General features: G+C 44.2%; 1 protein-coding gene across 1 annotated transcript in view; it reads left to right on the top strand.

Moving 5' to 3' along the window:
- Positions 1 to 1,670: 1,670 nt before the first annotated feature.
- The window catches only part of DNER (delta/notch like EGF repeat containing), a 323,611-nt gene continuing 300,112 nt past the window's right edge, over positions 1,671 to 25,169 (top strand). Inside the window, exon 1 of the mRNA XM_061205679.1 lies at positions 1,671 to 1,949. Coding sequence (XP_061061662.1) covers positions 1,671 to 1,949 — 279 coding nt within the window. The remainder of the gene's footprint in view (positions 1,950 to 25,169) is intronic.

Genomic DNA, 25,169 nt, shown 5'->3' with positions numbered 1-25,169 from the left:
AGGTAAGAAAAGTTAGTTTCAGGAAAGAATGCATACTCCAGGGCACAGAAAGTGGAAGAAACACCTGATTGATGAGACAAGTACCAGGAGAGGGTGCTGGTGTGGCACAAAATTAAGATTTTTTTAAAAAAGAGGAGGTCTGGGCTAGAAGACAGCAGGTGTGAGGGAAATGTAATAACTGTTTGGGTCCCCTTGGAGGTATGAATTTCCCCACTGCATGCAGATCTGTCTGGGTTTCAGTGATTTCTTGTGATGGCCACATGGGTTTTAGGCATCTCCTAAAGCACAAACGCCTGACACTTGCTCCTGTGTCTGAGCGAGCCTGGGAGAGGCTGTGCAGTTTGGCTCCTGTCTTCACTGGAGACTTTCTATCTATCAGCCCCTGGCTGCTCGTCTGTGGCACCTCCATGCTGGGTTCACGTGCAGTCTCCACTTTCTTATTTGCCCAGCTTTTACAAAACTATATTTGTGCGCCCTAGAAAATTTGCCAAACTGTTAATCCAAGAGGGTCCCATTTTCTTTTCTCACGTGGCCACCTTGAAGACAGGGTGACCAGTTCCTGGGAGCCTATACATAGCAGAGGTTGTGAAAGGTCGGGGAGGGGGGAACGAGGTGGGCTGCGTTTCCTCAGCAGAGCCTGACCTCCTTGGCTGTCAAACGACGAAGAGCTCGATAGTAAACGCGAGCAGGGCCTTCTCGAACCTGCACTTCTGAACTGCTCTTTCAGAAAACAGCGTTCTGGGCTGGCAGTCAAGTGACCCACTGGGGTCCAGTCCAGCCTGTCTGGGCCTCAGTTTCCTCCTCGGTTCAGCGACAGGGTGTAGACACGCTGATCCCGAGGCCTCTTTCAGCTCTCCCGCGCCACAGTCAGACACTTCCGAGCGGCGCGGCCGGTTCCGCCCTCCGGGAAGGGCCCGCGAGAGGGGAGGCTCTCGGTCAGCACCAAGGACAAGGGCCCCGGGGCGCGCTGCGCAGACGCAAGGTCACTTCTTAGCCAGTCCCGCTCGTCTGCGGGTGTCTGGGCGCCAGGGTTTGGAGGCGGCGCGGGGAGGGCTGAGTGTGCTGGGGAAGTGGTGAGAGCGGGGGGAGCAGCCCCGGCGAATGAGGTAAGGCCGGGACCCCTGCGGTCTCGCAGAGTCTGCGCCAAGAGGCCGAGGGCGGTTCCTGCCAGTCGGACGCGGCGCCCCCGCCCGCCCCTGCCCGGCCCTTGGCGGGCGCAGCGCTGCTCCGCACCTGGAGGCCCCGTAAAGTCCTCCCCGCGCCTGCGTTGACCCCCTCCACCCCCTTTCCTTCCCGAGCCTCGCCTTAGCTCCCCGCCGGGGCCGCGCCGCCACCACTGACCTCTAGAGGTTCTTTCGGCCACACCCACGAGTCTGACCGCACCCCTCAGGGCTGGGGCCCCCGGACGGCCTCTCTGCTCCCCGTGACTCAGTTCCTTGTGGGGGAAGGGTCCCCACGACCCTATCCTCCCCCGCACGCCCGGAGCCCCGCCCCCGCTTGCCCCGCCCACAAGCCCCGCCCGCCGTTGCCCCGGGAACCGCGGATCCCGCAGCTGCAGGAAGCGCCCGGCGCCGCGGAGCTGTTCTCGACGCCGGCACAGCCGCTCCCGCCGCCAGGGCCGCCACCGCGTCTCAGCGCCGGCTCCCGCTCCCGCGCCCGCTCCGTCGGCCATGCTGCCCCGCCGCGCCCCGGCGCCCGGTGCGCAGCTGCTGCCCGCGCCCGCCCTGCTGCTGCTGCTGCTGCTCGGCGCGGGGTCCCGCAGCGGCTGTCTGGCTAGCCCGGTGCCCGCCGCGTCCTTGTCCGTGTCGGGGCCGTGCGGCGCACAGCCCTGCCGGAACGGGGGTGTGTGCACCCCGCGCCCCGCGCCCGGCCCGCAGTCCCCGGCCGCCGCCGGCGACCCTGGCTACAGCTGCACCTGCCCCGCCGGGATCTCTGGCGCCAACTGCCAGGTGAGTGGACGCGGCGGGCGCGGCGCGGGGCGCGGGCCGGGGACCAGTAGCCTCTCCCCTCCGGCCACTGCGCGCTACCCGGTGCGGGGCTGGATCCAGGGTGCCTGACACGAGCTTCTCCCGCTTCGGGAAGGGGATGGATCTGGCCTCTCGGCCCACGTGGACGCGGACCCCTGGCCGACCTTGCAAGTGTCGCTTCTCTGCCCACCCTGGTACTACGGCCGTGCCGGCCCGGGGTTCTCGGCTCCATGGCCTGGCAGCCACCCTAGCTTGCCCTGGTACTCCTGGCACGACCATTAGCCGCCAAGTGGCGCGCCCATCTCGGCCCGGGCCGAGCCACACTCCGCTAGAGCCGGGTCTTGGTGCCCGTTCTGGCAGCGCAGAGGGACCGGCTCCGAGCGTCCCTGGCGGGGTTCATGTCCAGGTGGCCCCTGCTCCTTGTCCCGCTGGATCCTGCGTGTGTCGAGGGTGAGCCGTATGGGCGGCAGGGAGTGGCGGGCTCCGTGCCCAGGGGTCGGGCATTTTCCTTCCTTTCCAACCCCCTTGAGGGCTCTCACAAAGCCGCCGGAGGCCGAGAGGTCAGCTGCCTCCCCGCGGCCTGCGACCAGCCCTTTCTGAGCTTAGGAGGAAGTGTTGGAGCAGCAGGAAGCATTGGAGGGGACGTTGCGAGTTGGGCTTGGTGTGTCGCCTTCCCGGCCCGACGCTCCTGGAGGCGCACGTTTGGGGCAGGCAGCCAAGGAGTGAGCTGGGCACCGGGAAGCTTCAAGGAAGCGTGGGGCTGTGCGAGGGATGGGAGATGGCCAGGTGCTAACCGTGGATTTGGGATTTCCAAGAGAATTTGGCAGATAGTAAACAAGGCTGGCTTACAAGTTTGTTAAAGCTCGGTGAAACCTACTAACCTATGAACACCAACATTTTCAGTAGGCGACTTGGCACACTGTGTGCAGGTAGAAAATCCCCAAGTCTCTATTCCAGGGCAGGGCAAGTGATAGATTTATCTGAAATTGTTAAATTCAACCAAGTGAATGTGGAACGTATAAGGGATCAGATGCTTTCTTTCTTACATATGGAGTGGAGGAGTTTGTTTCATATAAATTTGATAAAATGCCCCAAGAGTTACTTTGAAAACGCTCAAATGCACTTTTATTTCTTTGGGTAAGAGGCCAATATTTTTTAATGGAGTTAAATGGGATTGAGAAGCTTGACCTTGACAGACGATTTTTGCTATTTCCTAGAATCTGTTTTTCCTCATTAGTAGCAAATTATCAAGTTGAATCTATCTTTTCAACATTGTGCTCTTCTTTGTTAATTGGTTCCAATAAGCTTTAATTCCCTCAAAGGAGATGATGCTGAGGATGAGGAAGAGGATAATGAGTGCGTGGTATGACCCTGCGGAGTAGATTTGGGGAATGAGGACTCTTTGGGGAAATGCCTGTTGGAGCCATACGAACCATTAGGACAAAATCTTGCTCACTAATCTCCCCTGTTGACTGATGATCTATATGACTTTTACTGGAGAAATGAGTTGCCTGAATGCTCCTATCAAACCACTCTCATATTTACGTGTCTGAAATCTGTCCTTGAAAGAAACAGTCAGTTTGGATTCAAAGTGTAGTAGACACGGACAGGAGAAGGTAGATTAGAGTGCACATCAGTTTAAGTAAATGGGAAGAAAGACTGGACATTGGGAATTTAACCCAACTCTGAGACTTTTTTTTTTTTTTTGGTGATTCTAAAAATAGAAGAAATCTTCAGGAAAGGGGAAGACCTCTTTATTGCTTCCTAAAGATGACTCAGAGAAGCATAAATATTTTTTTGTCCTAAGTAGTGTTTTGATGTATAATGTATTCATTCAGAAATGAGTCATGAACTAATACACAGATATTGCAGAACCAACTAGTTCAAAACAGATTCGGGCTTCTGGGTCCTGTCTGAGGCAGTCTTAGCTCTGTGAATGCTGCCCACCTGAGGAGAAGCAATACTGGGTCTGGAGTTCCGAGTTGAAGAGAGCTGGAGTAACTAATTCTAACAGGAAAGCTGAGCAGATTTGGAACCTGATCTGGTTCCTGATCTGGTTCTGGCTTGCTTACCCAGAAGAACTTAAACTGAGATGATTCAGAGCCTTGTAAACCCATAAAAAATTGATTCCTGATCATTTTAATTTAATCTTTCATGTTCTTGCATTGACACTTGAGACTCTCATTTTCTGTGGGGAGAAAAAGGCAATCTCAATAGAGGAGTTAAACAGAGGGGAAAAAACCCCTCACACATACTCAATTACAGATAAGGGAAATGGATGTTAGCCGTTGCAGACAGTGTGCTTGCTGAAACAGAATCGCATGCTCGCTGGGTAAGTTGAAAATGGAATTTTACCTGTACGTGAAGAGAATGCTGTAGACAGCAAGTGTCACCCCTCCCCCAACTACAAAGACAATAATGTTAGCAATGAAAACATTGGAACCTAACTCTGAAGTCCTCCCTCCCTCCCCCTTCCCTCCCCTCCCTCCCTCCCCCTTCCCTCCCCTCCCTCCCTCCCCTCCCTCTCCTCCCTCCCCCTCCCCCTCCCTCCCTCCCTCCCTTCCTTCCTTCCTTCCTTCCTTCCTTCCTTCCTCTTCTCCTCCCCCTCCTCCTCCTCCTTTTTTCAGTATGTGTTTAAAATTAAGAAAATCATGAACCACTAATTGGGATTTAAATGGATTAAGGCTGTCTTCAGCTTTTGTGTGGTCAGCTGGCTGACCTTTGGGCAAGCCCCTGGGTCCAGGCAGTGCTTCTGGTATCATCCAGCGACAGGAACCCACAGAATCTGGGAACTGTGTGGTGTGAAGGAGGCTGTGTGCGTTTGAAGCTGAGCTGCTGGCATTGAACCTGCTATGACAGGTGATCTAAACCGAGTCTCAGGTTCCCATCTTCGAGGATGGGATCTGCCTCACCAGGTTGGGGATAAGGAGTCTGATTCTGTTTTTTGATGTTTGACTGCTGACAGCTTTTAAGCCACACCTGTCCCTCTTCCCCTTCTGCCCACATGGAGGCAAGCTGATTAGAAAGCCTAGGTGTTCTTTCCTTTGGTGCTGGTGAGAGGATCAAACCGTGCAAGCCCCTGTTCATGCTTAAGATACATCTTTTCTAAGTCCTCTACCACACTTAAACCTATTAAATCATGAGCATTCAATGGATTCTAAAAATGTATATGCAAGAGGGAAGAGATATGGGGATATATGTATATGTATAGCTGATTCACTTTGTTATAAAGCAGAAACTAACACACCATTGTAAAACAATTATACTCCAATAAAGATGTTAAAAAAAATAAAAATGTATATGGAAATCTAGCCTACAGAGACATGATGACAATGATGACTATGATGATGATGGTGATTGCTAACTCTTTTCTCAAGCACTTGCCACGTGCCAGCAGTATTTCAGAGGCTTTACAGATATAGCTCCCCAATCCTCATAGTGTCCTATGAGCCGGGTGCTGTAACCATCCCCATTATTTAGATGAAGTGCAGAAAAGTTAAATGACAGGCCCAAGGTCACCCTGTTAGTCAGTGTGGGATTTGAACCAGTTAGCTGGCTTGATGTAGAGCTGTAGAGTCCGAACGGTGTGGAGATGAAAGTCCAGTCCTGGCCCTGTTATTTTTAGCTGTGTGACCTTAAACTAGCGCTGTAACCTCTTTGAGTCTTACCAGTAAAAAAAGGATGGAGTGATTTCTGAGGCTGGGTTTGCTTTAAAACACCTGGTTTTGCTCTGAAACAGTTTGCTGGCTGTGCCCAGCTGGAGTGAAGAGCCTCAGGACTGATAAAGACACAGCAGATTCCCCTTATGCTACCCACCAAGCAAGACCTTCACTCAGAGTTAGAATTGTAGGTCCTGGCTGAAGTTATTTTTACCATGATGACAAGCATATGGACACTACATAAAAGAAACCTACGTATTTCTGATGGGTTTGAAAAGACTTCAAACTTCAAATTAAAAAAAACTGAGGCTGCTGTTCTTGCCTTTCTGTTTCATTTGGGGGAAGCAGGCGGGTATCAGAGGTGGCAGCTGCTGGACCAATTTTTCTTTTCGGGTGAGTGGAACAGGAACTCCTCCCTTCCCTTGGGCCTTCCATCAAAGGTAGAGATTATTTAAATTTGTATTATTTTTATTATTTTGTTTTATTCCAGTTTTTTAATGAATTAATTCTTTGCCAGATAGTCAAGCAGTCAGACACCTGTTTGTTTTTTTCATGTCATGTTCTCTAGGAATCTTATCCTTTGGGATTAGAATGAAAATGTGTCAATTTCCGCACTTGGAGGAAACAGGGGCTTGTGTAGCTGCTTTTTATGTAGTTTTACCCACTAAGCTGATTCTATAACCCTATCTTTGATTTAACATGGAACTTGAAACAATGGTTCTGCTTCAGATGAATCCATTTTTGACTGAAGTTTGCTAACAAACAACAACAAAGAATTCTAGCTCTTTGCACAGCTTCAGCCTTCTCTGCTGGACTTTTTGCACATATGCACACACACGCACACCCACACAAACTCACATTGTGATATGTGCAAAATGTCCTATATTAGCTGTCAAGAGACGTTGCTTCTTTCTCTGGCTTTTCTACTAACTTTTTGTGACCTTGGGAGAGCAATCGAACATCCCTGGACTTCAGTGTTCGTATTTAGAAAAGATGCAGTTAATTAATGGGACATTGTGAAATTTTTTTCGATAAATATAAAGGAGGATGGGAGAATGAATTTAAAACGTTTTGAAAAAAAGTAAAATGTTGCACAAATACAAGGTATACTACTAGGAAAAGGATTATCTGTTTCTCATATAAAATATGATTACACCAGTCTATTCAGTGTCTGTGATTGTTTTCCGTCAATGAGCAGACTCAGCTTTTTCTCCCTACTAGGATGAGTTATGCTACAACATCAGTTTTAAAAATGAAAAAATTCATTGTACTGAAATTTTGATAAATGTATAGTTCTTTTTATTCTGAAATAGACAAATAATTTCTCAGAAAATTCTCAGTGACTTTGTTTTCTTTTGAAATAAATGAATGAAGCTCATCAAAATCCTTTGAACACTTTTAATAAAGGAAAGAAACAGTTGTTTTCCTTGGTATTATGAAAATGGAGTGATTTTCTTATTCTGTTTATCCGGTGAATTCTTAGGAAACATCATTTTTCTCCGCTTGGCCACCTGACAAAAACACATTTCTGTCTTCAGCTTCTTTGCTTAAGCTTCTTATGTGACACGGTACCATCCAAAATGCTTTTGTTTATGCCCTCATTTGAGGCATCAAACAGGAAAGAAAACCTATCTGAGGCCGAAGGGTATTTGAGTCAGAAAACCGAATGGCTAAGCTGTATTTTTAGATCTTCTTACCGATTCAGGAGGCAGCTGTGGTCAGCGCTGCCTAACCCAGAGGCGGGGACTATAGAATCTTGCCCCCCAGACAGAAAGTCCAACAGCACAGTAAAGTGTGTGGATAGAATTTCTTTATATTTCCTCCTTCCTCCTTCACCTACACTGGTGCCGAACCCTGGCTGCCTGTAGAGTCCCCCAGGAGCTTTAACAAAAATGAGTGCCTGCGTCCCACTGTCCCACATCCCCCAAGTTCTGACTTAATTGGTGGGGCCTGGGCACCTGTGATTTTTAAATGTCCTCCAAGTAATTCTACTGTAGGACCAGGGTAGGGAAGCCCCCGCTAGACTCTGGTCATCTCCCCCGACAGCCTGCCCAACATGTGGCCTGTGGCAGAGAAAAAGAATACAGTCCCACCTGCTCTTGGTCCTTCTCATCCAAAAGCATCCAGTTTCAAATGGCCTGGAATTTCTGGCCCACACTTTCCTCCAGTGGCAAAGATTTTGCATCTCAAAGTGGACTTGAAGTCTCCACGAAGGTGGTATGTGATGGAGTGTTGAGTCCAGATGTGGGAATCAGACCTAGGGTAGACTCTGAGTGTCCTCGGATAAGTAATTAGTTTTTCTGCAGCGTGGTTTCCTCATCTGTGAAAATGGGACCCTGATGCCAACCTTGAAGGTTTTTGTGGCTTAGAAAAGTATCTTGTCCAGTGACTGGCCAAGAGGAGACACCTACTAAAAGGTATCCATTGTGCATATCTGTAAGAGGACTGTTGTTTATTTCATGTTTTTCCCTTGGACCAAAAAAAAAAAAAAAAAAAAAAATTCTTTCTTTCCTACCCGTTTTCCAAAGAGACTAAAATTCCACCAGTGGAGATTCATTTCTTTGGTTGTGATGTATCAGATGCTAGAAAACTCGGATTTTGGTGCTGACTCCCTACAGCATTCACTTCTGTTAGTTCCTCCTCTGTACCCCCCTTACCAGGTGGGTCTCAAAAACAGTAAGAGAACAATGTGGACTGAGCATGCGCTGGCCACCTAACCTTTTATGGAATCGTTCATTGCTTCATTTGAACACTGACCTGTCTTCGGTCAACACTCATACTGTGAGTCTTAGTGCAGTTGTCTTTAAGAGGAGGGGCTTCTCAAAGTCACCCCTCCCTGCTCCCGAGGGTGAGTGAGGGCAGAGCAGGACCCCTGAAAGCGCTGTAAGCTTCAAGATTACAGGAGCATCAGGCACCGGACAGCAGACAGGCAACCAGCCAAGAATGGTTTTAACATTTTAAAATGGTTGGAAACAAATCAAAATAAGAATAAGATTTTGGGATGCATGAAAATGATGTGAAATTCAAATTCCAGCGTCAATCAGGCTTTATGGAACACAGCCACGCCTGTTCGTTTAAGTATTGTCCGCTGATGGGCTCCACCAGCAGAGTGGAGCAGTTGCAACAGACTATGGATTGCAAAGCTGAAAATATTTATCTGGCCCGTGACAAAGGAGGAGGTTGGCTGAATGTTTCCGTAAACGTTGGTGGAACGAATTTATTCTTCCGTTTTTATTTGACTGAGCTAAATAAAGGCTGGTCCCCCTTCCCCTTCCCTTGTCCTCCCTCTGTCCCTTCTTCTCGAGGGGTGTCTATAGCCAGGCTCTAGGGCCAGCCACTAAGGCTGGATGCAGTGGGAGATATACCAACAGATAAACAGAGCTCTTGTCTTCGATCTTGAGAGTCATCCTGGGCAGACTTTAACTTTTCATTGTACATCAGGCCTTGTTTAATATGTTTGGACACTGTAGTTAGTTTACTTCCAGGGAGGCATGTGTAGTAGGGAAAGGAAACACCAGCTGTAGGGGTTTGGGGTGTGAATTTAGAGGTTTAGAATCCGCACTCGGTCACTACAAGCTTATTACCTTTTTTTTTTTTTTTTAAATTTATTTTTGGCTGCATTGGATCTTTGTTGCTTTGTTGCAAGCTTTCTCTAGTTGTGGCGAGCAGGGGCTACTCTTCATTGCGGTGCGCGGGCTTCTCATTGCGGTGGCTTCTCTTGTTGTGGAGCACAGGCTCTAGGCACACGGGCTTCAGTAGTTGTGGTGCGCCGGCTTCAGTAGTTGTGGCTCGTGGGCTCTAGAGTGCAGGCTCAGTAGTTGTGACACACGGGCTTAGTTGTTCCGCGGCGTGTGGGATCTTCCCGGACCAGGGCTCAAACCCGTGTCCCTTGCATTGGCAGGTGGATTCTTAACCACTGTGCCACCAGGCAAGTCCCCCCCTTTTTTTTTAATTGTTCAAAATTTAATCATGACCTATTTTATAAAACACAGATTCAACAATTGTAATATTGTTATGCAGAAATGTCTACTTATATTTACTTATATTTGCAAACTTTTTGTTATTGTTTATCCTTCTTGCTTCTTAGGAGCTTATTAGCTTTCTTAACCTCAATTCCTCATTCATTCATAGGATGTTTGGGAGGATGAACAGAATAGCTTCTAATCCCCCTGGCACAGAGTTGGCCCTCTGTGCATACGAACTGCTATTTTTGTAAAAGTGGACACCACTCTCCATTTCATGGCTAAGGAAACTTATCTGGGGTCATACAGCTCGGTGACAGCGTTGGAGAGCTGGGCCCCAGCGTTGGGGCTTCAAGGATAATGTTTTTGCTATTATTACACTGCATTTGCCTCAAACTGCTCCTTGTTTATGACTTTCAGAGTGAGTGTTGGAGGGGAACCAGAGGAAAAATTGGTAGCGGTGCCAGTTCTGGCAGTTTTAGTTTCTGCAGGGATGCTTTGGGTTTGTGTAATGTTAAGGTTTTTCTTTCTTAAGAGAGAGAAACGGCATAGGGCTTTTGAAAAAGAGTGAGGATTTGAGCAGTGAAATAAGTGTACTTTGAAAAGGAAAGGCGCTTGAAAAGAGAAATGTCTGCTATCTTTTGCTGAGGGTTCCCGAAAGCTGGCACATCCTTTAGAATTTCAGTGCTGGCAATTATCTGCTGCTTGTAGTTCATTTAAAGGAGCATTTGTAATTACTTTTGGGTTTCAGAGGCAGATTGAAACTCCTTTATGGAAGGCATTTTGTGGTGGAAGTGATTACCTGAGATGAAAAGGATCTAGTCCCTCTTTTCCATGGGAAATCAGAACCCCAGAGTCTGTAGTAAATGGGCTGATATCTGCCCAGTGGAAGGACAGCCCAGTAAGGATGACTGACAGTTTCTGACAGTGTTCAGGTCAGATTTCCAAAATATGTTATTTGGAGCAAAATGCCATCCTTAATTTTTAAGCAAAGTGAAATGTATTAGAATGGGAAAAATGTTAAGTATATCTTCAGTATATTACCCAAGAAAGGGAACATTTTATCTAGAACATATGAAAAGAAAACCAAACTCTCTAACTTCAAACTGACCTTCCTGATTACTCCTTACACAAAGGATTTTCAGAGTCTCTTTCAAAAATTAAGGTATAATTTATATACAGTAAAATTCACCCCTTTAAGCATTCAGTTCTGTGATTTTTGAAATATAGTTGTGTAACTGTCACCACAATTAGGATATAGAATAGCTCACCTCCATAAATGTCGTCATGCCCCTTTGTAGTAAACCGTCTCCCCAGGCCCAGCCCCTGGCCTCTGCTGGTCTGATTTCTGTCCTTACAGTTTTGCAGTTTCCAGAACATCATATAAATTAAACCACACAACATGTGTGCTTCTTCTATTAGTGTAATGCTTCTGAGGTTGCATGCAGCAATAATTTCTTTTTATTGTGGAGTAGTATTCCATTGTATGGATATACCACAATTTCATTTATCCTTTCACCGATTCATGACATTTGGGTTGTTTCCAGTTTTTGGTGATGATGAATAAAATGTTCACGTACAGGTCTTTAAGTGTACATGTTTTCATTTCTCTTTAGTAAGTACCTAGGAGTGGGATTGCTGGGTCATGCGTAAGTGCATGTTAAACATTATAAGAAGTTGCCAAGCTGTTTCCCAGGATGACTATGTCATTTGGCATCCCCATCAGCATTAAACGAGAGTTCCAGTTGCTTGCATCCTTGTCAGTTTTTGGTATCGTTGGTGATTTAGATTTTAGCTATTGTAATAGGTGTATAGTGGCATCACATTGCAGTGTTAATTTGCATTTTCATAACAATAGATGATATTGAGCATTTTTTAATGTGCTATTTGCCATCCATACCTTTTTTTTTTTTTGGATGAAGTGTTTGGTTCAAATGAGTTATGAGGGTTCTTTCCAGATTTTGGATGCACATCCTTTATTCCGTATGTGACTTGCAAATATTTTCTCCCAATCTGTGGCTTGTCTTTTTATTTTCTTGACAGTGTCTTTTGAAGGGCAGGTTTTTAATACTGGTGAAGTCTAATTTATCAATTTTTTCTTTTATGGTTTGTGCTTTTTTGCGTCCTCTCTAAGAAATCTTTGCTTAATCCAAGGTCACAAAAAATTTCTCCTATATTTTCTTCTGGAATTGTATTGTTTTAGGTGTTACATTTAAGTCTTTGACCCATTTAGAGATAATATTTGTATTTGTATGTGGTGCAGTGTATGAGTAGTTTTTATTCATTTTTTGGCATATGGGTATCCAGTTGTTCCAGAAATATTTGTTGACAAGACTGTCCATCTCCACTGAATTATCTTGGCACCTTTGTTGAAAATTGTTCAGTTATACATGTGTGGGTCTATTTTATTCCATTCCATTGACTTTATATATCTATCCTTTCACCAATTCCATACGACCTAGATTACTGTAGTTTTAGAGTAAGTCTTGAAATCAGGTTGTGTGAGTCCTTTAAATTTGTTGAGATGACATGGAATTCCAAGAATCAGGATAGCACGTCACATCTAGATAGAATTAGGGTTCTTAACCTGGAATCTACAGGTGGTTTCAAGAGTATACAGATGTCCAGAGATGCCAACTTTTTTTTTTTTAATACATTTATTTATTTATTTTTTGCTACGTTGGGTCTTCGTTGCTGCGCACGGGCTTTCTCTAGTTGCGGCGAGCGGGGGCTGTTCTTCGTTGTGGTGTGCGGGCTTCTCATTGCGGTGGCTTCTCGTTGTGGAGCGTGGGCGCTAGGCGCGCGGGCTTCAGTAGTTGTGGCATGCGGGCTCAGTAGTTGTGGCTCGCGGGCTTTAGAGCGCAGGCTCAGTAGTTGTGGCGCACGGGCTTAGTTGCTCCGCAGCATGTGGGATCTCTTCCCGGACCAGGGCTTGAACCCGTGTCCCCTGCATTAGCAGGCGGATTCTTAACCACTGCGCCACCAGGGATGTCCCGAGATGCCAACTTTTGTATGTATTTGTTCTCCTGCAGAATGGCTCACAAGTTTCATGAGATCCTTGAAGAAGTCTTCCACCAGTAAAATAACTACTAGTACAGAGGAAGAAGAAGCTAGCTAAATACACGAGAAACTTCTGGGCAGGGACGAAAGCATGTACCAAGAGCCAGCCTGGGACCATGAAGTAGCCCCCAAATAGGGGTGCCAGCTAAAATACAGGATGCTCAGTTAAATTTGAATTTCAGATAAAAAATGAATTTTGTTTTCTATGTGTCCCAAATATTGCACATTGTTTTTCTGAAATTCAAATTTAACTGGGAGTTCTTTATTTTTAATTTGCTAAATCTGGCAACCTTACCCAAAAAGCCTAACTAATCCCTGCTCTGATTCCCAGCTTTGCTCTAACGGGCTTCTCAATGGCAATTTAAATTCTTGACAAATAATTACACAAGGCAAATTTTATTAGCTTGCATTTAAGATAGTAATTTAGCTCATAGTTTTACATCTTCTTGGGCCCTTTTAAGGGCAACCATCAAACTGTGTTAGGGCATTAAAAACCTATAAAAATATAGTGAATAAGGCCTACTGGTAAACTTATTTTACCCTTTCTCCCCCTCTTCTGCTAATCTCATGCCTCTGCAGTAGTCATTGTTCACATTTTGGTGTGTAGCTTTCTTTACATTTTCTTCTCTGTACATATAAACATATGTGAAGCATATGTAAATATTCATATATCCGTGCAACTATTTTATATAAAGATGAAATCATCTTGTGCATACTGTTCTGCAAATTTTTTCTTAATCTACTATGAACATCTTACTATATCTTAAAACAGAAAGCAAACTCGTTCTTTTTGATGGCTGAATAGTATTCCATTATGTGAATATTTATGTATCCAGTCTTTACTGAAATACACTATTTCCATTTTTCCATTATAAATGATGTTGCAATGTCTATATATGTATGTATATAATTATATGCAATGACATATGTGTATATATATGTATATGTATGTCAAAAGTTACATACATTAAACATTCTAATAAATATTGCTAAATTGCCATCCAAAAAGATTGAACAATTTTGCTTATTTGCTAACAGCATTTGAGAATGCCTGTTCACCCACATTTTTGTTAATACTGGTATCTCAGATTTTATTTTTGTGTATAACTGATAGGTAAAACATGGTATCTCATTGGTTCTCTTTGCATTTTAAAAATTATGAATGAAGGAGAACATTTTTTAATGAATTGCCTATTCTTATTTTTGCCTAATTTTCTTTTGGGTTGTTCATTTTTTAAACTGATCTGCTGTGGGACCTCCCTGGGGATCCAGTGGTTAAGGCTCTGTGCTCCCAATGCAGTGGGCATGGGTTTGATCCCTGGTTGGGGAGCTAAGATCCTGCACGCTGCCTGGTGCGGTCAAAAAAAAAAAAAATTGATCTGCCGTAGCCCATTGTTAGTGAGAAAATTAGCCCTTTGTCCTTTGTGTTATTAACATTTTTTCCCTATTTATCTTTTTTCTCTTGACTCTGCTTATACTCATTGTTTTGCCCTTTAGACGCTTATAATTTTTGGTTTTTATTTAGCCAAACTCATCCATGGGGTGGTCAGTAAATTTTCATTAGAATTCTAATGTTTGATACCAGTACTATATTGTACAATATTTTGAGAATTACCCAATTTGAACCAGGAGTTTGCTTTTAAAGAATTCTGTTTCGGCCAAGATTTATGTTGATAGGACTGATCCTATTGCCTTTTTAGAATGTATAATTAAACATAGCCCCAGTTTATGTCCATTTTAAGAAGGGCTAGCATAGATTTTCTAAATCATATTTAAATACTTGTTATTTGTCTTGACTTTTTTGAAGCTGAAACACTGCAAGCATTAAGATGCTTCATTTATTTTTTTAAAAGAACTACTCAGGACACTTCCCCTTTAATAATTGGCATGGGTTTCTTAGTATTTTGTTAAAATCACCAAGTTAATTTTAATGGCCATTATTGGATAATAGAGTATTTCTTAGATGTTCTTGATGGTGTAATGTTCTGATTTCAAAAAGTGTTCTCCATCCAGGTTTGGGCAGAAAAAGACTCATTTTAATATTCAACAAAATGCAGACTCCCTTATGCTTTAATTTCATGTTATATGTTTAACACTTTTTCCCTTGAGAACAATCTCTTTTTTTCTGACCAGGAATTTTTGTGGTCTTCTGTCTTCATTTTCACTCTTTAAAATTGGCCATTGGTTTTTTTGGTTGTGCAAAAGGGAATTCTTTTATTTCTGTAGAAAAGCTTCGTAATGAGAGAAATAATAAGAGAGACAGAGAAACGAGAAATAATATTAGCATTTCTGTGAGGTTTAAAATAAACTCTCAGCTGGAGAGAAGTATATTTAATATTATTATGTTTTTCTTTTATAAAGAGAGGGTAGGACGGAGTGGGCTGGGGATTTGGGGGCTATACTGACTGAAAGGGAAATCACTCTTTTTGTTTCCTAAGGAAAAAATTGTTATTATTTTGTTCAGCCTTTAGAGTGTTAAAAAATGATGCTGACATCTTTAAAATAATCCCTTATGTGAGGTTTCCTTGCTTCCCTCACCTGCAGTGAACCCTTGAGATGTTTTGTACGCTTGGAAGAGGACTTTTAAAAAATTTTTTTATGGGAGTATAGTTGATTTACAATGTTGTGTTAGTTTCAGGTGCACAGCAAAGTGAATCAGTTATACATATACACATATCCACTCTTTTTTAGGTTCTTTTCCCATATAGGCCATTACAGAGTATTGAGTAGTGTTTCCTGTGCTATACAGTAGGTCCTTATTAGTTATTTATTTTATATATAGTAGTGTGTATATGTCAGTCCCAACCTCCCAATTTATCCCTCCCCCCTTACCCCTGCTAACCATAAGTTTGTTTTCTACATCTGTAACTCGATTTCTGTTTTGTAGATAAGTTCATTTGTACCCTTTTTTAGATTCCACATATAAGCGATATCATATGACATCTGTCTTTCTTCAAGAAGAGCCCGTGGGAGTTTAGGAGAAGTCAAGAGCCCTTTTTCCTAACCTGGGCTTTTCCTACTAGTATATGAGTACTTGTGATTCCTTTGTTCTTTCTCCCTTATATTTGGAAAAATGGTTCACACGCAGTGTTGTCTGGGGGACGGAGAACGGTAGGTGACAAGGCTTTTGACGGGGACAGTGCCGTTGGGCTCCCTGCCTCCTCTCCCTTCCTTTTCCATGTGGATCCCTTGAAAATGGCCTCCTCAGCAAAGATGGATCTTCTTTCCCAGAAAAGAGAGTCTTTATTCTCGTCTGGGTTCCCCAACAGATCTGCTTCCTTGGTGGAGCCTCCAGATGAACAGCTGCTTGCCTCTTGATGTAAACTCCTAAACAGAAACCTGGAAAGAAGCCTATTTACTGGAGAGTTCTAGCATTCTATTCTTAGGGCTCTGACCACAGTGCATTAGAAAGAACCTAAAGGCATCGAAAGACACATCAGTGGTCGTTGGGTGTATCGCCGTAGAGAGATAGTGAAGTCTTGACGTGTCCCGTGGTTTTTCATAATCCTATAGTGCCTGTATCATACACCGTCCCAGGTATTTCCAAGGGATGTGTGATATCTTAAAAAATTGTTTTTATTGAGGCAAACTCACATGATAGAAACGTAATCATTTTTGGGTGAACAATTCAGTGGCATTTAGTACATTCACAATGTTGTGGAATCAGCATCTCTCTAGTTACAGAACATTTTCATCACCCCACAGGGGTTGTACCCATTAATCAGTTGCTGCCCACTCCGCGCAGTCCCTAGCAACCACCAATCTACATTCTGTCTCTATGGATTTACCTATTCTTGATATTTCATATAAATGGAATCATACAATATCTGACCTTTGGTGTGTGGCTTGTCACTTAGCATAATGTTTTTGAGATTCTTCCACATTGTAGCATGTATCAGCACTTCATTCCTTTTTATGGCTGAATGATATTCCATTGCATTCTATGACATTTTATTTGTCTATTCATCAGTTGCTGGACGTTTGGGTTGTTTCTACCTTTTGGCTATTGTGACTTGTGCTGCTATGAACATGCCTGTGCAAGTAATTGTTTGAGTACCTGTGTTCAGTTCTTTTGGGTATATATCTAGGAATAGAATTGCTGGGTCAGATGGCAGTTCTATATTTAACTTTTCAAGGAACTGACAAATGCATTTCCATCTCTATTATCTTCTTATACAGGCTGACCCCAGGATCCTCCCCGGGGTGGTTACTTGCAGCCTCTACTCATATCCCAGATTGATGTCTTCTTGCTTCTGTCCTTGCCCAGGCATACAGCATCCCAGATGCTCCATTCCTGGCCTGGTCTGTGGCCCCAGTTTTCATGACACTTTGCTTGCCCAGCTCCATTGTCTCTTCATGAAAGAGCCCAGTGTCCTGTGGCTCTCTCCCAGGGAGGCCTGTGCACTGGAGAGCTCTGTCCTCTGGCTAAGCCTGGGCCCCAAGCACTGCCTGTCTATCCCAGTGATTCATCCCTCATTCCAGTGCCTGTCGTCTGCTGAGCTCCTTTGGGAGAAATAGAGAGCTGGCCAGGGGCACTTGAGCCACCATGAATAAATGGCCCTAGATGTCATTGGTCCAGTTGGTTCATTTCACTGAGGAGAAAACTGAGGCCAGAAAATGGACAAAAAAAATAATGCAAGGCCATCCAGATCATAAGTAGCCACATACAGCTTGAGAAATGTCTTGGCATCTGGTGGATGACCTTCAGATATCCTGTGCAGTCCCCTTCTCCTAGGCCCTGGCACCCATCAGGCACATTGAATACGTCACAAGGCGACGTGGAGCCTCCCCAGTTATCACGGTGGGTTGCAGTAACATCTGAGCACACTTGTTTGTTAAGGAACTAGCTCCTGTAGGTTTATGGAGGGCACTTATATTGCTAGTTTTTAATGAGTTCAGTATAAATGAGGAATCCGAGTGGATGGGGAGGTGGGACCCCCTGCACTTGATGATGGGCCAGCAGGACTGCAGGCCCCGGAGATCACTTGTTGCTTAGCAACCACCGCCAGGCTACTTGGTTCCTACAACCTGAACCTGGGTAATGTCCTCAGGGAATGGGATTTGGGCAGTGTGGTTTAGAAAGGAGTGGGAATTGGGTGTTTTATAAGCTCAATATGGCCCCTAATGCACAGCCTTCTCCCCCAAACAAACTGCCTTCAGGGAGCTGGCAGTTCTGGCAACTCTGGATAGTTTGTGGCCCAGAGAAGCTCATAAAACAAGCTGAATCCTCAGGTCAAGGGCTCGGCGTGAACCTCTGCTTCCCACTCATCCCTCCATTCCCATGACTTGAAATCTTCCAGGCTTGTCCTAATCACAGTCTGACACTGAGACACATTTTTATAGAATGCTGGGAGAGTGGAGGAGGTGGCATTCTTTTTCAAAGCAAGGTTAATAATCTGAGGAACTCATCCTTTCACTGGCAGTTTCTTAGCACTGATGAAAATTGTGTTGGAGGAGGTCACTGAGAGGACTTGACTGCTAGTTGACTCACCAGTTCAACCCGGGCAATCAGTGGTTCCTTACCCCTCCCTTGTCCTTAGAACGTGCATTCTGCCCACCATTCCCGTAGTGAGGGCCATGTTCAAGGACGTAGCCTTGAGAGAGCAATGCGATGTTGAGACCATCTGGACTGAATACATGACTGAACCTCTGTATAAAATTTAAGATTCTGGCGGGCGGGTGCAGAGATCTATTTGTCTTGCGGCACCCAGGACATAGCACATATATAAGTTCCCTTGCTTATTAAATCTGCCATCTACCAATCCAGAGGGGTCTGGCTTGTCCTCACTGTATGGGGGCCAGTTTCAGATTTCACCCTGGAAGCTCACGAGCTTGCGAACCAACAGATGGCAACACATTTTGTAGACTTTTAGAGCTTAGAATCATCGTAGAATTCATCTTGGCCATTTCTCTAATTTTGTAGAAGAAAGTGAAGGCCAAAGAGATGAATGTCAGAGTCAGGAGTCGAATATTGCTGACTCCCCATCCAGGGCTCTCTTCACCAAAGTATTTAAGCTCAGACATTCCGAACAACAAGGACAGTCCTCTGGGCGGGTGTGGGTGGGGATTTACAACATAAATGTTCTTATGGACATTCAGGTTCAAATTCAGTTACTTATATGCCTGGATGTGTTTGAGGTTCCTTCCTCTATATTATGTATTTTTAATCTTCACGTTTTTTTTGGAGGAGACATTTCCTTGCCTTGATAGGCGAGGAGACTGGAGGGGACAGAGGTTCTTGGTGACTTACCCAAGGTCATACAGCAGATGGAGTCCCCTGTCTACAAATGTAGTTCTTCACATTATCACAGCTGTCTGCTCATCCTGTGACGTATAAGAAAAATTCATTATACATGATGCTGAGCTCGGTTCTGAAATACATCCCATTCAGATGAAGACTATGCAGAATAGTTAGAATGGTGAAATATTAACAGTAATCATTGCATCATTTTATTTTTTAACAATTAAGAGACATCCTTAGATAGGCAGGCCATTGTTTTAAGACGGACTCATAACGTAAAACCATTTTCATCTGGATCAGAAACAGTTTTCCTGCATGGCTTAATGCTTTTGCCCAACACCTTCAGAGATAACTGTTAAGAGTGTAATTTTGTATTTTAACATATAGAGAACCTCTAAAAATCAAATAAGTTTTATTAAAATAGTAATTAACTTGCATAATCACTTGTGATACAAAGTTCAGTAATTTGGTTGACCACAGCTAAAACCCAATAGAAGTACTAATTTTAAGATGATTGTGAATTTTGTGTGTTTGCCTGAGTATGAACAGACCAGAAATACAATGGAGTATTTGAGTTTTTATTAAGTAGACATGTAGTGTCTTAAATAGGAATGCATTAAGCACTATAAAGTCCTATAAGGACTTTAGTGATTAAGTTATGTCTAAAGTTCTTATGAATGAGAAAACAAAGATGAGAGAGGTTTGAAAACCAGGCCAGATCAGGGTTCTTCCACACCTGTAGGTATTAATTAGAACTCCTTGGGTTGCAAGCACCAGAAAACTCAATTCAAATAGCTTAAGCAAGAAGGAAATCTGTAGGTTCGCAGGACTAAAAAGTATAGACACTGTGGTGTCAGGGGCTCAAATAATATCACCTGGGTCACGAGTCTCTCCATCTCTCAGCTCCACTTTCCTCTGCATTGGCTTTATTCTCAGATCCCAGATGGTGACCTCTGGCAGCTCCAGGCTCACACCATCCTTACTGCCAGCAACCCCAATGGAACAGAGAGCCTCTTTTTCCAGTTGCTCTGGAAAGCCCTGAGATTAGCTCTAGTTGATTGATGTGGGTCATGTGTGCGTCTCTGAACCAATCATTGTGGCGTGGGGGTTGGATTCTGCTGATTGGCCAGGCTTGGGTCATGTGTCCACCAGGACTAACCCCAGTTAAACCTTGGGGACCAAGATTGGAAGGAGGGCTTTTCTTAAAGAAATTGTGATACTATTCTCAGAACAAGGGGTAATAGCTGTTGAGAATGAAGTCAACAGATTCCCAATATGCCCACTGCCTTTCTCTTTATGACTATTCTTCATATTTGAATGGTGTTTCACCAAAAATGAATTCCTTCCATCTGCCTCTTTGCATCCATTGATCTGTCTCCTCGACACTTCCTGGAGGGGCACTTTTTATGGTGCCTGTTGCCATATTAGTCTCTATTGTTCTTCTTTTAAGTGATTTTAATACCTTACGCTGGAGAGCATATCTGGATAAAAATATTGTAATAGATATTTTAGAAGGACTCTACATATCTATTTCTACACCCACCCTTGCACACACACACACACACACACACACACACACACAGAGGCACAGAGACAGTTTTAGAAAATGTGTATGTGTTTCAATATCTGGTATTCTAGAGCTGTTCAGAATTGTTTAGCTGATATGCATTTCATCTTGATGACACAGATATTTAAATTGATAAAACGATCACAGGTGATAACGAGCTGAAGTTTCCTCATTAGTTGATCGACTCTGAAGCGAAAGTGATTATTTCAGGGACTGGAGTAGTTCAGTGGTTGATATATCAATAGTAGGAGGCGTGAGACTTGGAGTCAGAAGAGCCCAGGTTCTGGTTTGGCCACTTATTAGGATATAGAGAGAGTTTATGGTTTTGTAGGAGAGATGTTCACACAGCTGACTAGAAAAGAGGATTGCCAGTCAGTCAATCAATCAGTCAATGGAGGAGAATAGGTAGCTCTCCTGTGTGGAAGAATCTCAGGTAATCTATGGATATACTCTTACCTCAGGAGGGAGCCTAACTCCCCTTCCTTAACTGTGGACTGTGTGTAGTGACCTCCTCTCAAAGAATATAGTGTGCAAAGCGGGGGAAAAGAGTGATCTAAAGAGCAACCGGACAGATACTCTGCCAAGTGATCAAGGCCAACATCAGCAATGATAAATCATGTTAATAGCATGTACCCTTGACATGATGTGATAAAAATGGCACTTTACCTCTGTGGTTTTCTTCTCCCCATATCCATAATCCCAGTCTAATCATAAGAAAAATGGCAGATAAGTCCGAATTGAGGGACATTCTACAAAATACCTGACCATTACTCCTCAAAATTGTCCAGGTCATCAAAAACAAGGAAAGCCTGGGAAAGAATCTGTCACCGCCAAGAAGAGCCTGAGAAGCCATAAAGGCTACCTGTACTATGGGATCCTGTAACAGAAGAAGGACACTAGGAAAAATCTAAGGAAACCTGAATAAAGAATGGACTTTAGTTGGTAATAATGTGTCATATTGGTTCATTAGTTGTGAGAAATGTACCAAACTAATGTCAGATATTAGTAATAAGAGAAACAAGTTATGGGTTGTATGGTAACTCTACGTACTCTCTTTACAACTTTTCTGTGAATCTGAAAGTACTGTAAAGTACAAAAGTTTACTAAAAGAAAATGAGCTTCACTCACTTCAACGATAAACATTTTATCAAACTCTGGTTCCATCCAGGCCCTGGCAGTGGGCAAACCGAGATGAAGTAGATGTGTTCTCCGCACCTGGCTGTTATTAGGCAGATGGGAAAGCAGAATCAAGGAGGTTGAATGACTTGTCCAAAGAAGAGCAAAGGTCTGTCATCCCTTGAGACTCAGAAAGAGACATCCATAAGGCATATTTTGCTTTATAGGCAAAAGGGGAAAAGCATCCTGCCCCCACCACCCCCCATCAGTGGTCCTCAACCCTGGCTACATGTTGGGTGAGCGCTAGCAGAGCTTTATTTATTTATTTATTTTTAAAATATTTATTTATTTGGCTGCACTGGATTTAGTTGCGGCACGTGGGATCTTCGTTGCTGCATGCGGGATCTTTAGTTGCGGCATGTGAACTCTTAGCTGAGGCATGTGGGATCTAGTTCCCTGACCAGGGATCGAACCTGGGCCCCCTGCATTGGGAGCACAAGAGTCTTAGCCACTGGACCACCAGGGAAATCCCTAGGGGAGCTTTAAAAATGCAGATACCTGGGCCCTTCTCCAGACCTATTACATCAGAATCACTGGGGGTGGTGTCTGAGTGGCGTATTAACAAAGGAGCCCCCTAGGTGATTCTGATGGGCACCTGTGGTCCAGGACCACTGGCTGGGTTATTTATGTAGGTCACATAGCACATTTTTGTGTTATTCCTTTCCCTTCTGGAATATCACCTTTCTTCTGCTTTCTTGGTTGAGAGCTTGGTTTGGTTTCTTGCACTACCGTTGGTCTGCTCCAAGACAAAGTAAACCTTCCCTGAAAAGTGTAGCAGGGTTAGGGTTGGCAACGATCAAATTAAATTGGTGATTCTGCGTTATTGTCTTGTCCTTGTGCTTATCCAGCCCATGGATATGTTACGTATCCAGTCCCTTCACTCTTTGGACCCAAGGATTTGCATCTTAGTTCTGTGGCCTTGAGCAAGTTACTTACCATCTCTGAGCCTCATTTCCCTCAGCTCTAAATTAGACCCAATCAAGTGTATCTCTTCTGGTCACTGTGACAGCAATGCAGGTCCCGTCTGAACACATGGCTTCGACCCATCATCTGCCATCTCCTTTCTGTCCACCAGGAACTTACCTTCTCCATAAGGAAGCATTTCCTAAAGCTTTTCTTTCTTTTTTTTCTTTTTCAAAAATAAATTTTCTTGTGCATTTTGCTCTAATGCCTGTAGGAAATGGACTCAGATATTTGCAGAATCATCTGATATAGTTTCTACAAAGCATCTAAGGATTTACTTTTCCTGGTTCCTTTAGTCTGGACCCCCCTAAGAGCAACTAGAAAAGAAGTTTGTTTTTACTTGTTTTGCTCTGCAGGGGTGATTGGAATGGATTAGTGAAGATGACTTTGTCACCCCTGTGTTCAGTTTAAATGAGAATCATTATGGTGGAAGGTCAGTTGTCTTCACACTGAATCCTGAATCTGTGCTTTGTGGTTCAGTATTCCTACTGATGAGAACAGTTCTGGCCTCTAATTGGTGAATGAAGATATGTCCTAAGGGCCAATATTATAGCACAAATGAAGCGTTTTGCTGGGGCCCACATGACTTGGAATGATCTCCCTCGAGACTCAAAATTGGCTCCATTGCTTTGTTGTGTTCCAAATTTCAGTTTCTGTTGCTAGAGAGAAAGTAAGATATCTGTTATACTGTTGCCTGAATCAGCTCATTTGGGCTTTGCCTGGTAATTCCCTCTTTACATTCTTTTCTATAGAACTTGACAAATGATTAATAAACATGACACATTCTCATCTTGCATATGTTTCTTTGGGGAAATTACTGGAGTTAGTTGGCTGCACGGTTGACTACTTAGTTGATATCTGAGCGTGGAAAAGAAACTTTAACATGGGGTCCATGCTTTGTAAGATTTACTCGTAAACATTCTAAGACAACAATGCCCCACTGATGGGAAATAATTTCAGCCCTCAAATGTAATTACTCCAGTGACACTTGCCAAAGGTGGTTATATTAGGAATCCTGCATTTGAACAGAAGAACAAACTTGTGCGTCTTGGTACCAGGGGGGTAGGCTAGAAAGAGTTCTCGATGGGGAATAAGGAGGCTAGATTCTATCAGTAGCTTGCAGTGGGAAACCACCTAACCTTTCTGGGACTTAGTTACATCATCTCGATGATGGAAGATTGGCTTTCAGCTCCTCTGAGCTTCCTTTGAAGGCTGTGATCATTTCAATGGTAGGAGATCTTACATTTGTCTCATGGAGCCAGAGAGGGCCTTTGGTGGTGTCTACCCCGTCCACTGGCCCAGCACCTCTGATTAACTAGAGTATGCCTGTCTGTGGATGTGCTTTAGAATGCAGGGAGTGCCAAGGGAGTTTCACACTAGTAGGTGGTGGCATTTCCTCTTCATCCAATTTGAGTTAAATGGGACCAACATATATTTTTTTCTGGCTTGTTTTTCTGCCAGGTTGCATCTCCAGCGCTTGCTGGTATGCTGATGTGGGCACTGTCATCTTGCTGCTTTTCTACCAGGATATTTTAAGGCTAAGATAAATTGTGTGAAGAAACACATTTTAAAACGGTTTTAAACTTTGCCTGTGTTTAAATGGGTTTTCACAGGAGAAATGTGTCTAAACTTTTGCATCGTTAGAAAGCCACGGCTCTGCCAAAGCCACCTGCTTGGTGGCTGTGCTAGAAGCAAGGTAGAAATCAGCTAACTCCCTACGTGGTGGAGGAAGACAGCTTTAAGCCAGGGCCAAGGAGGGGAGGGCGAAGCGGGGGCGGGGGGACCACAGGGACTCGGGTTTCAAGCGTTTATGTTAAACTTGGGTTCTTGAATCTGTTTAAAACATGTGCTCAGCTGACACGTGCTTTCTGATCTCTCCCAGGAACCAGTCTTGTAGATGAAATCCTCATATGTGCTGAAGGTCATAGTCTTAGAAACACGCTATTTCATTCAGGATTCATCCTGCTGCCTAGAGGGTCCTGTCCCTAAAGAGAATTGAATCCACCATCTAGTGGCATCTGCCACAAACTACAGACACAGGATCCCAGGCCCCTAAAGATGGTTCCAACGGGGCGTGGGGGGCTGCCTCAACAACTCACACTTTGCTGCATCTCAGTCTTCAAGTCAACACGTGGGGAAGCTTCTCTTCTTCTTGATACATTTCCATAATTCAGTGGGAGGAGAGTGGCCTGTTCAGTGTTGCTGAAGCTACAGAAGTTCAAAGTTGCACAAGTGCCGTGGGCCCACCTGACAGTTGCTTCAGAGAATTCAGGGCAGGAGGGATTCAGTGCCGGTGTAGACAAGCATAATGACTTGAGAGAAGTTTGGGCTTCAAGGTGACCTGACCTCAAGCGCATGTGGACAGGACCAGACTTTTCCAGGAAGGTCCTTTTGTGGTCTCCTGTCATAGAGGTGCTCCCAACACCTAGATTGTGCTATTCTGGTGAAATATGTTAGGGAAAACTATGATTTAAGCGAGTTTGATGAGAGATGAGAAGTTTCTGGGCAATGTGTCTGCCGATGTGAGTTTATTACAGAAGACTGGTGTAGATTCTACATCACGACTAAAACTTG

This window comes from Eubalaena glacialis, chromosome 1, assembly GCF_028564815.1.
Source record: "Eubalaena glacialis isolate mEubGla1 chromosome 1, mEubGla1.1.hap2.+ XY, whole genome shotgun sequence".
Lineage (NCBI taxonomy): Eukaryota > Metazoa > Chordata > Mammalia > Artiodactyla > Balaenidae > Eubalaena > Eubalaena glacialis.
The sequence above is the reverse complement of the archived record's forward strand: the minus strand, read 5'-3'. Positions and strand labels throughout refer to the sequence as shown.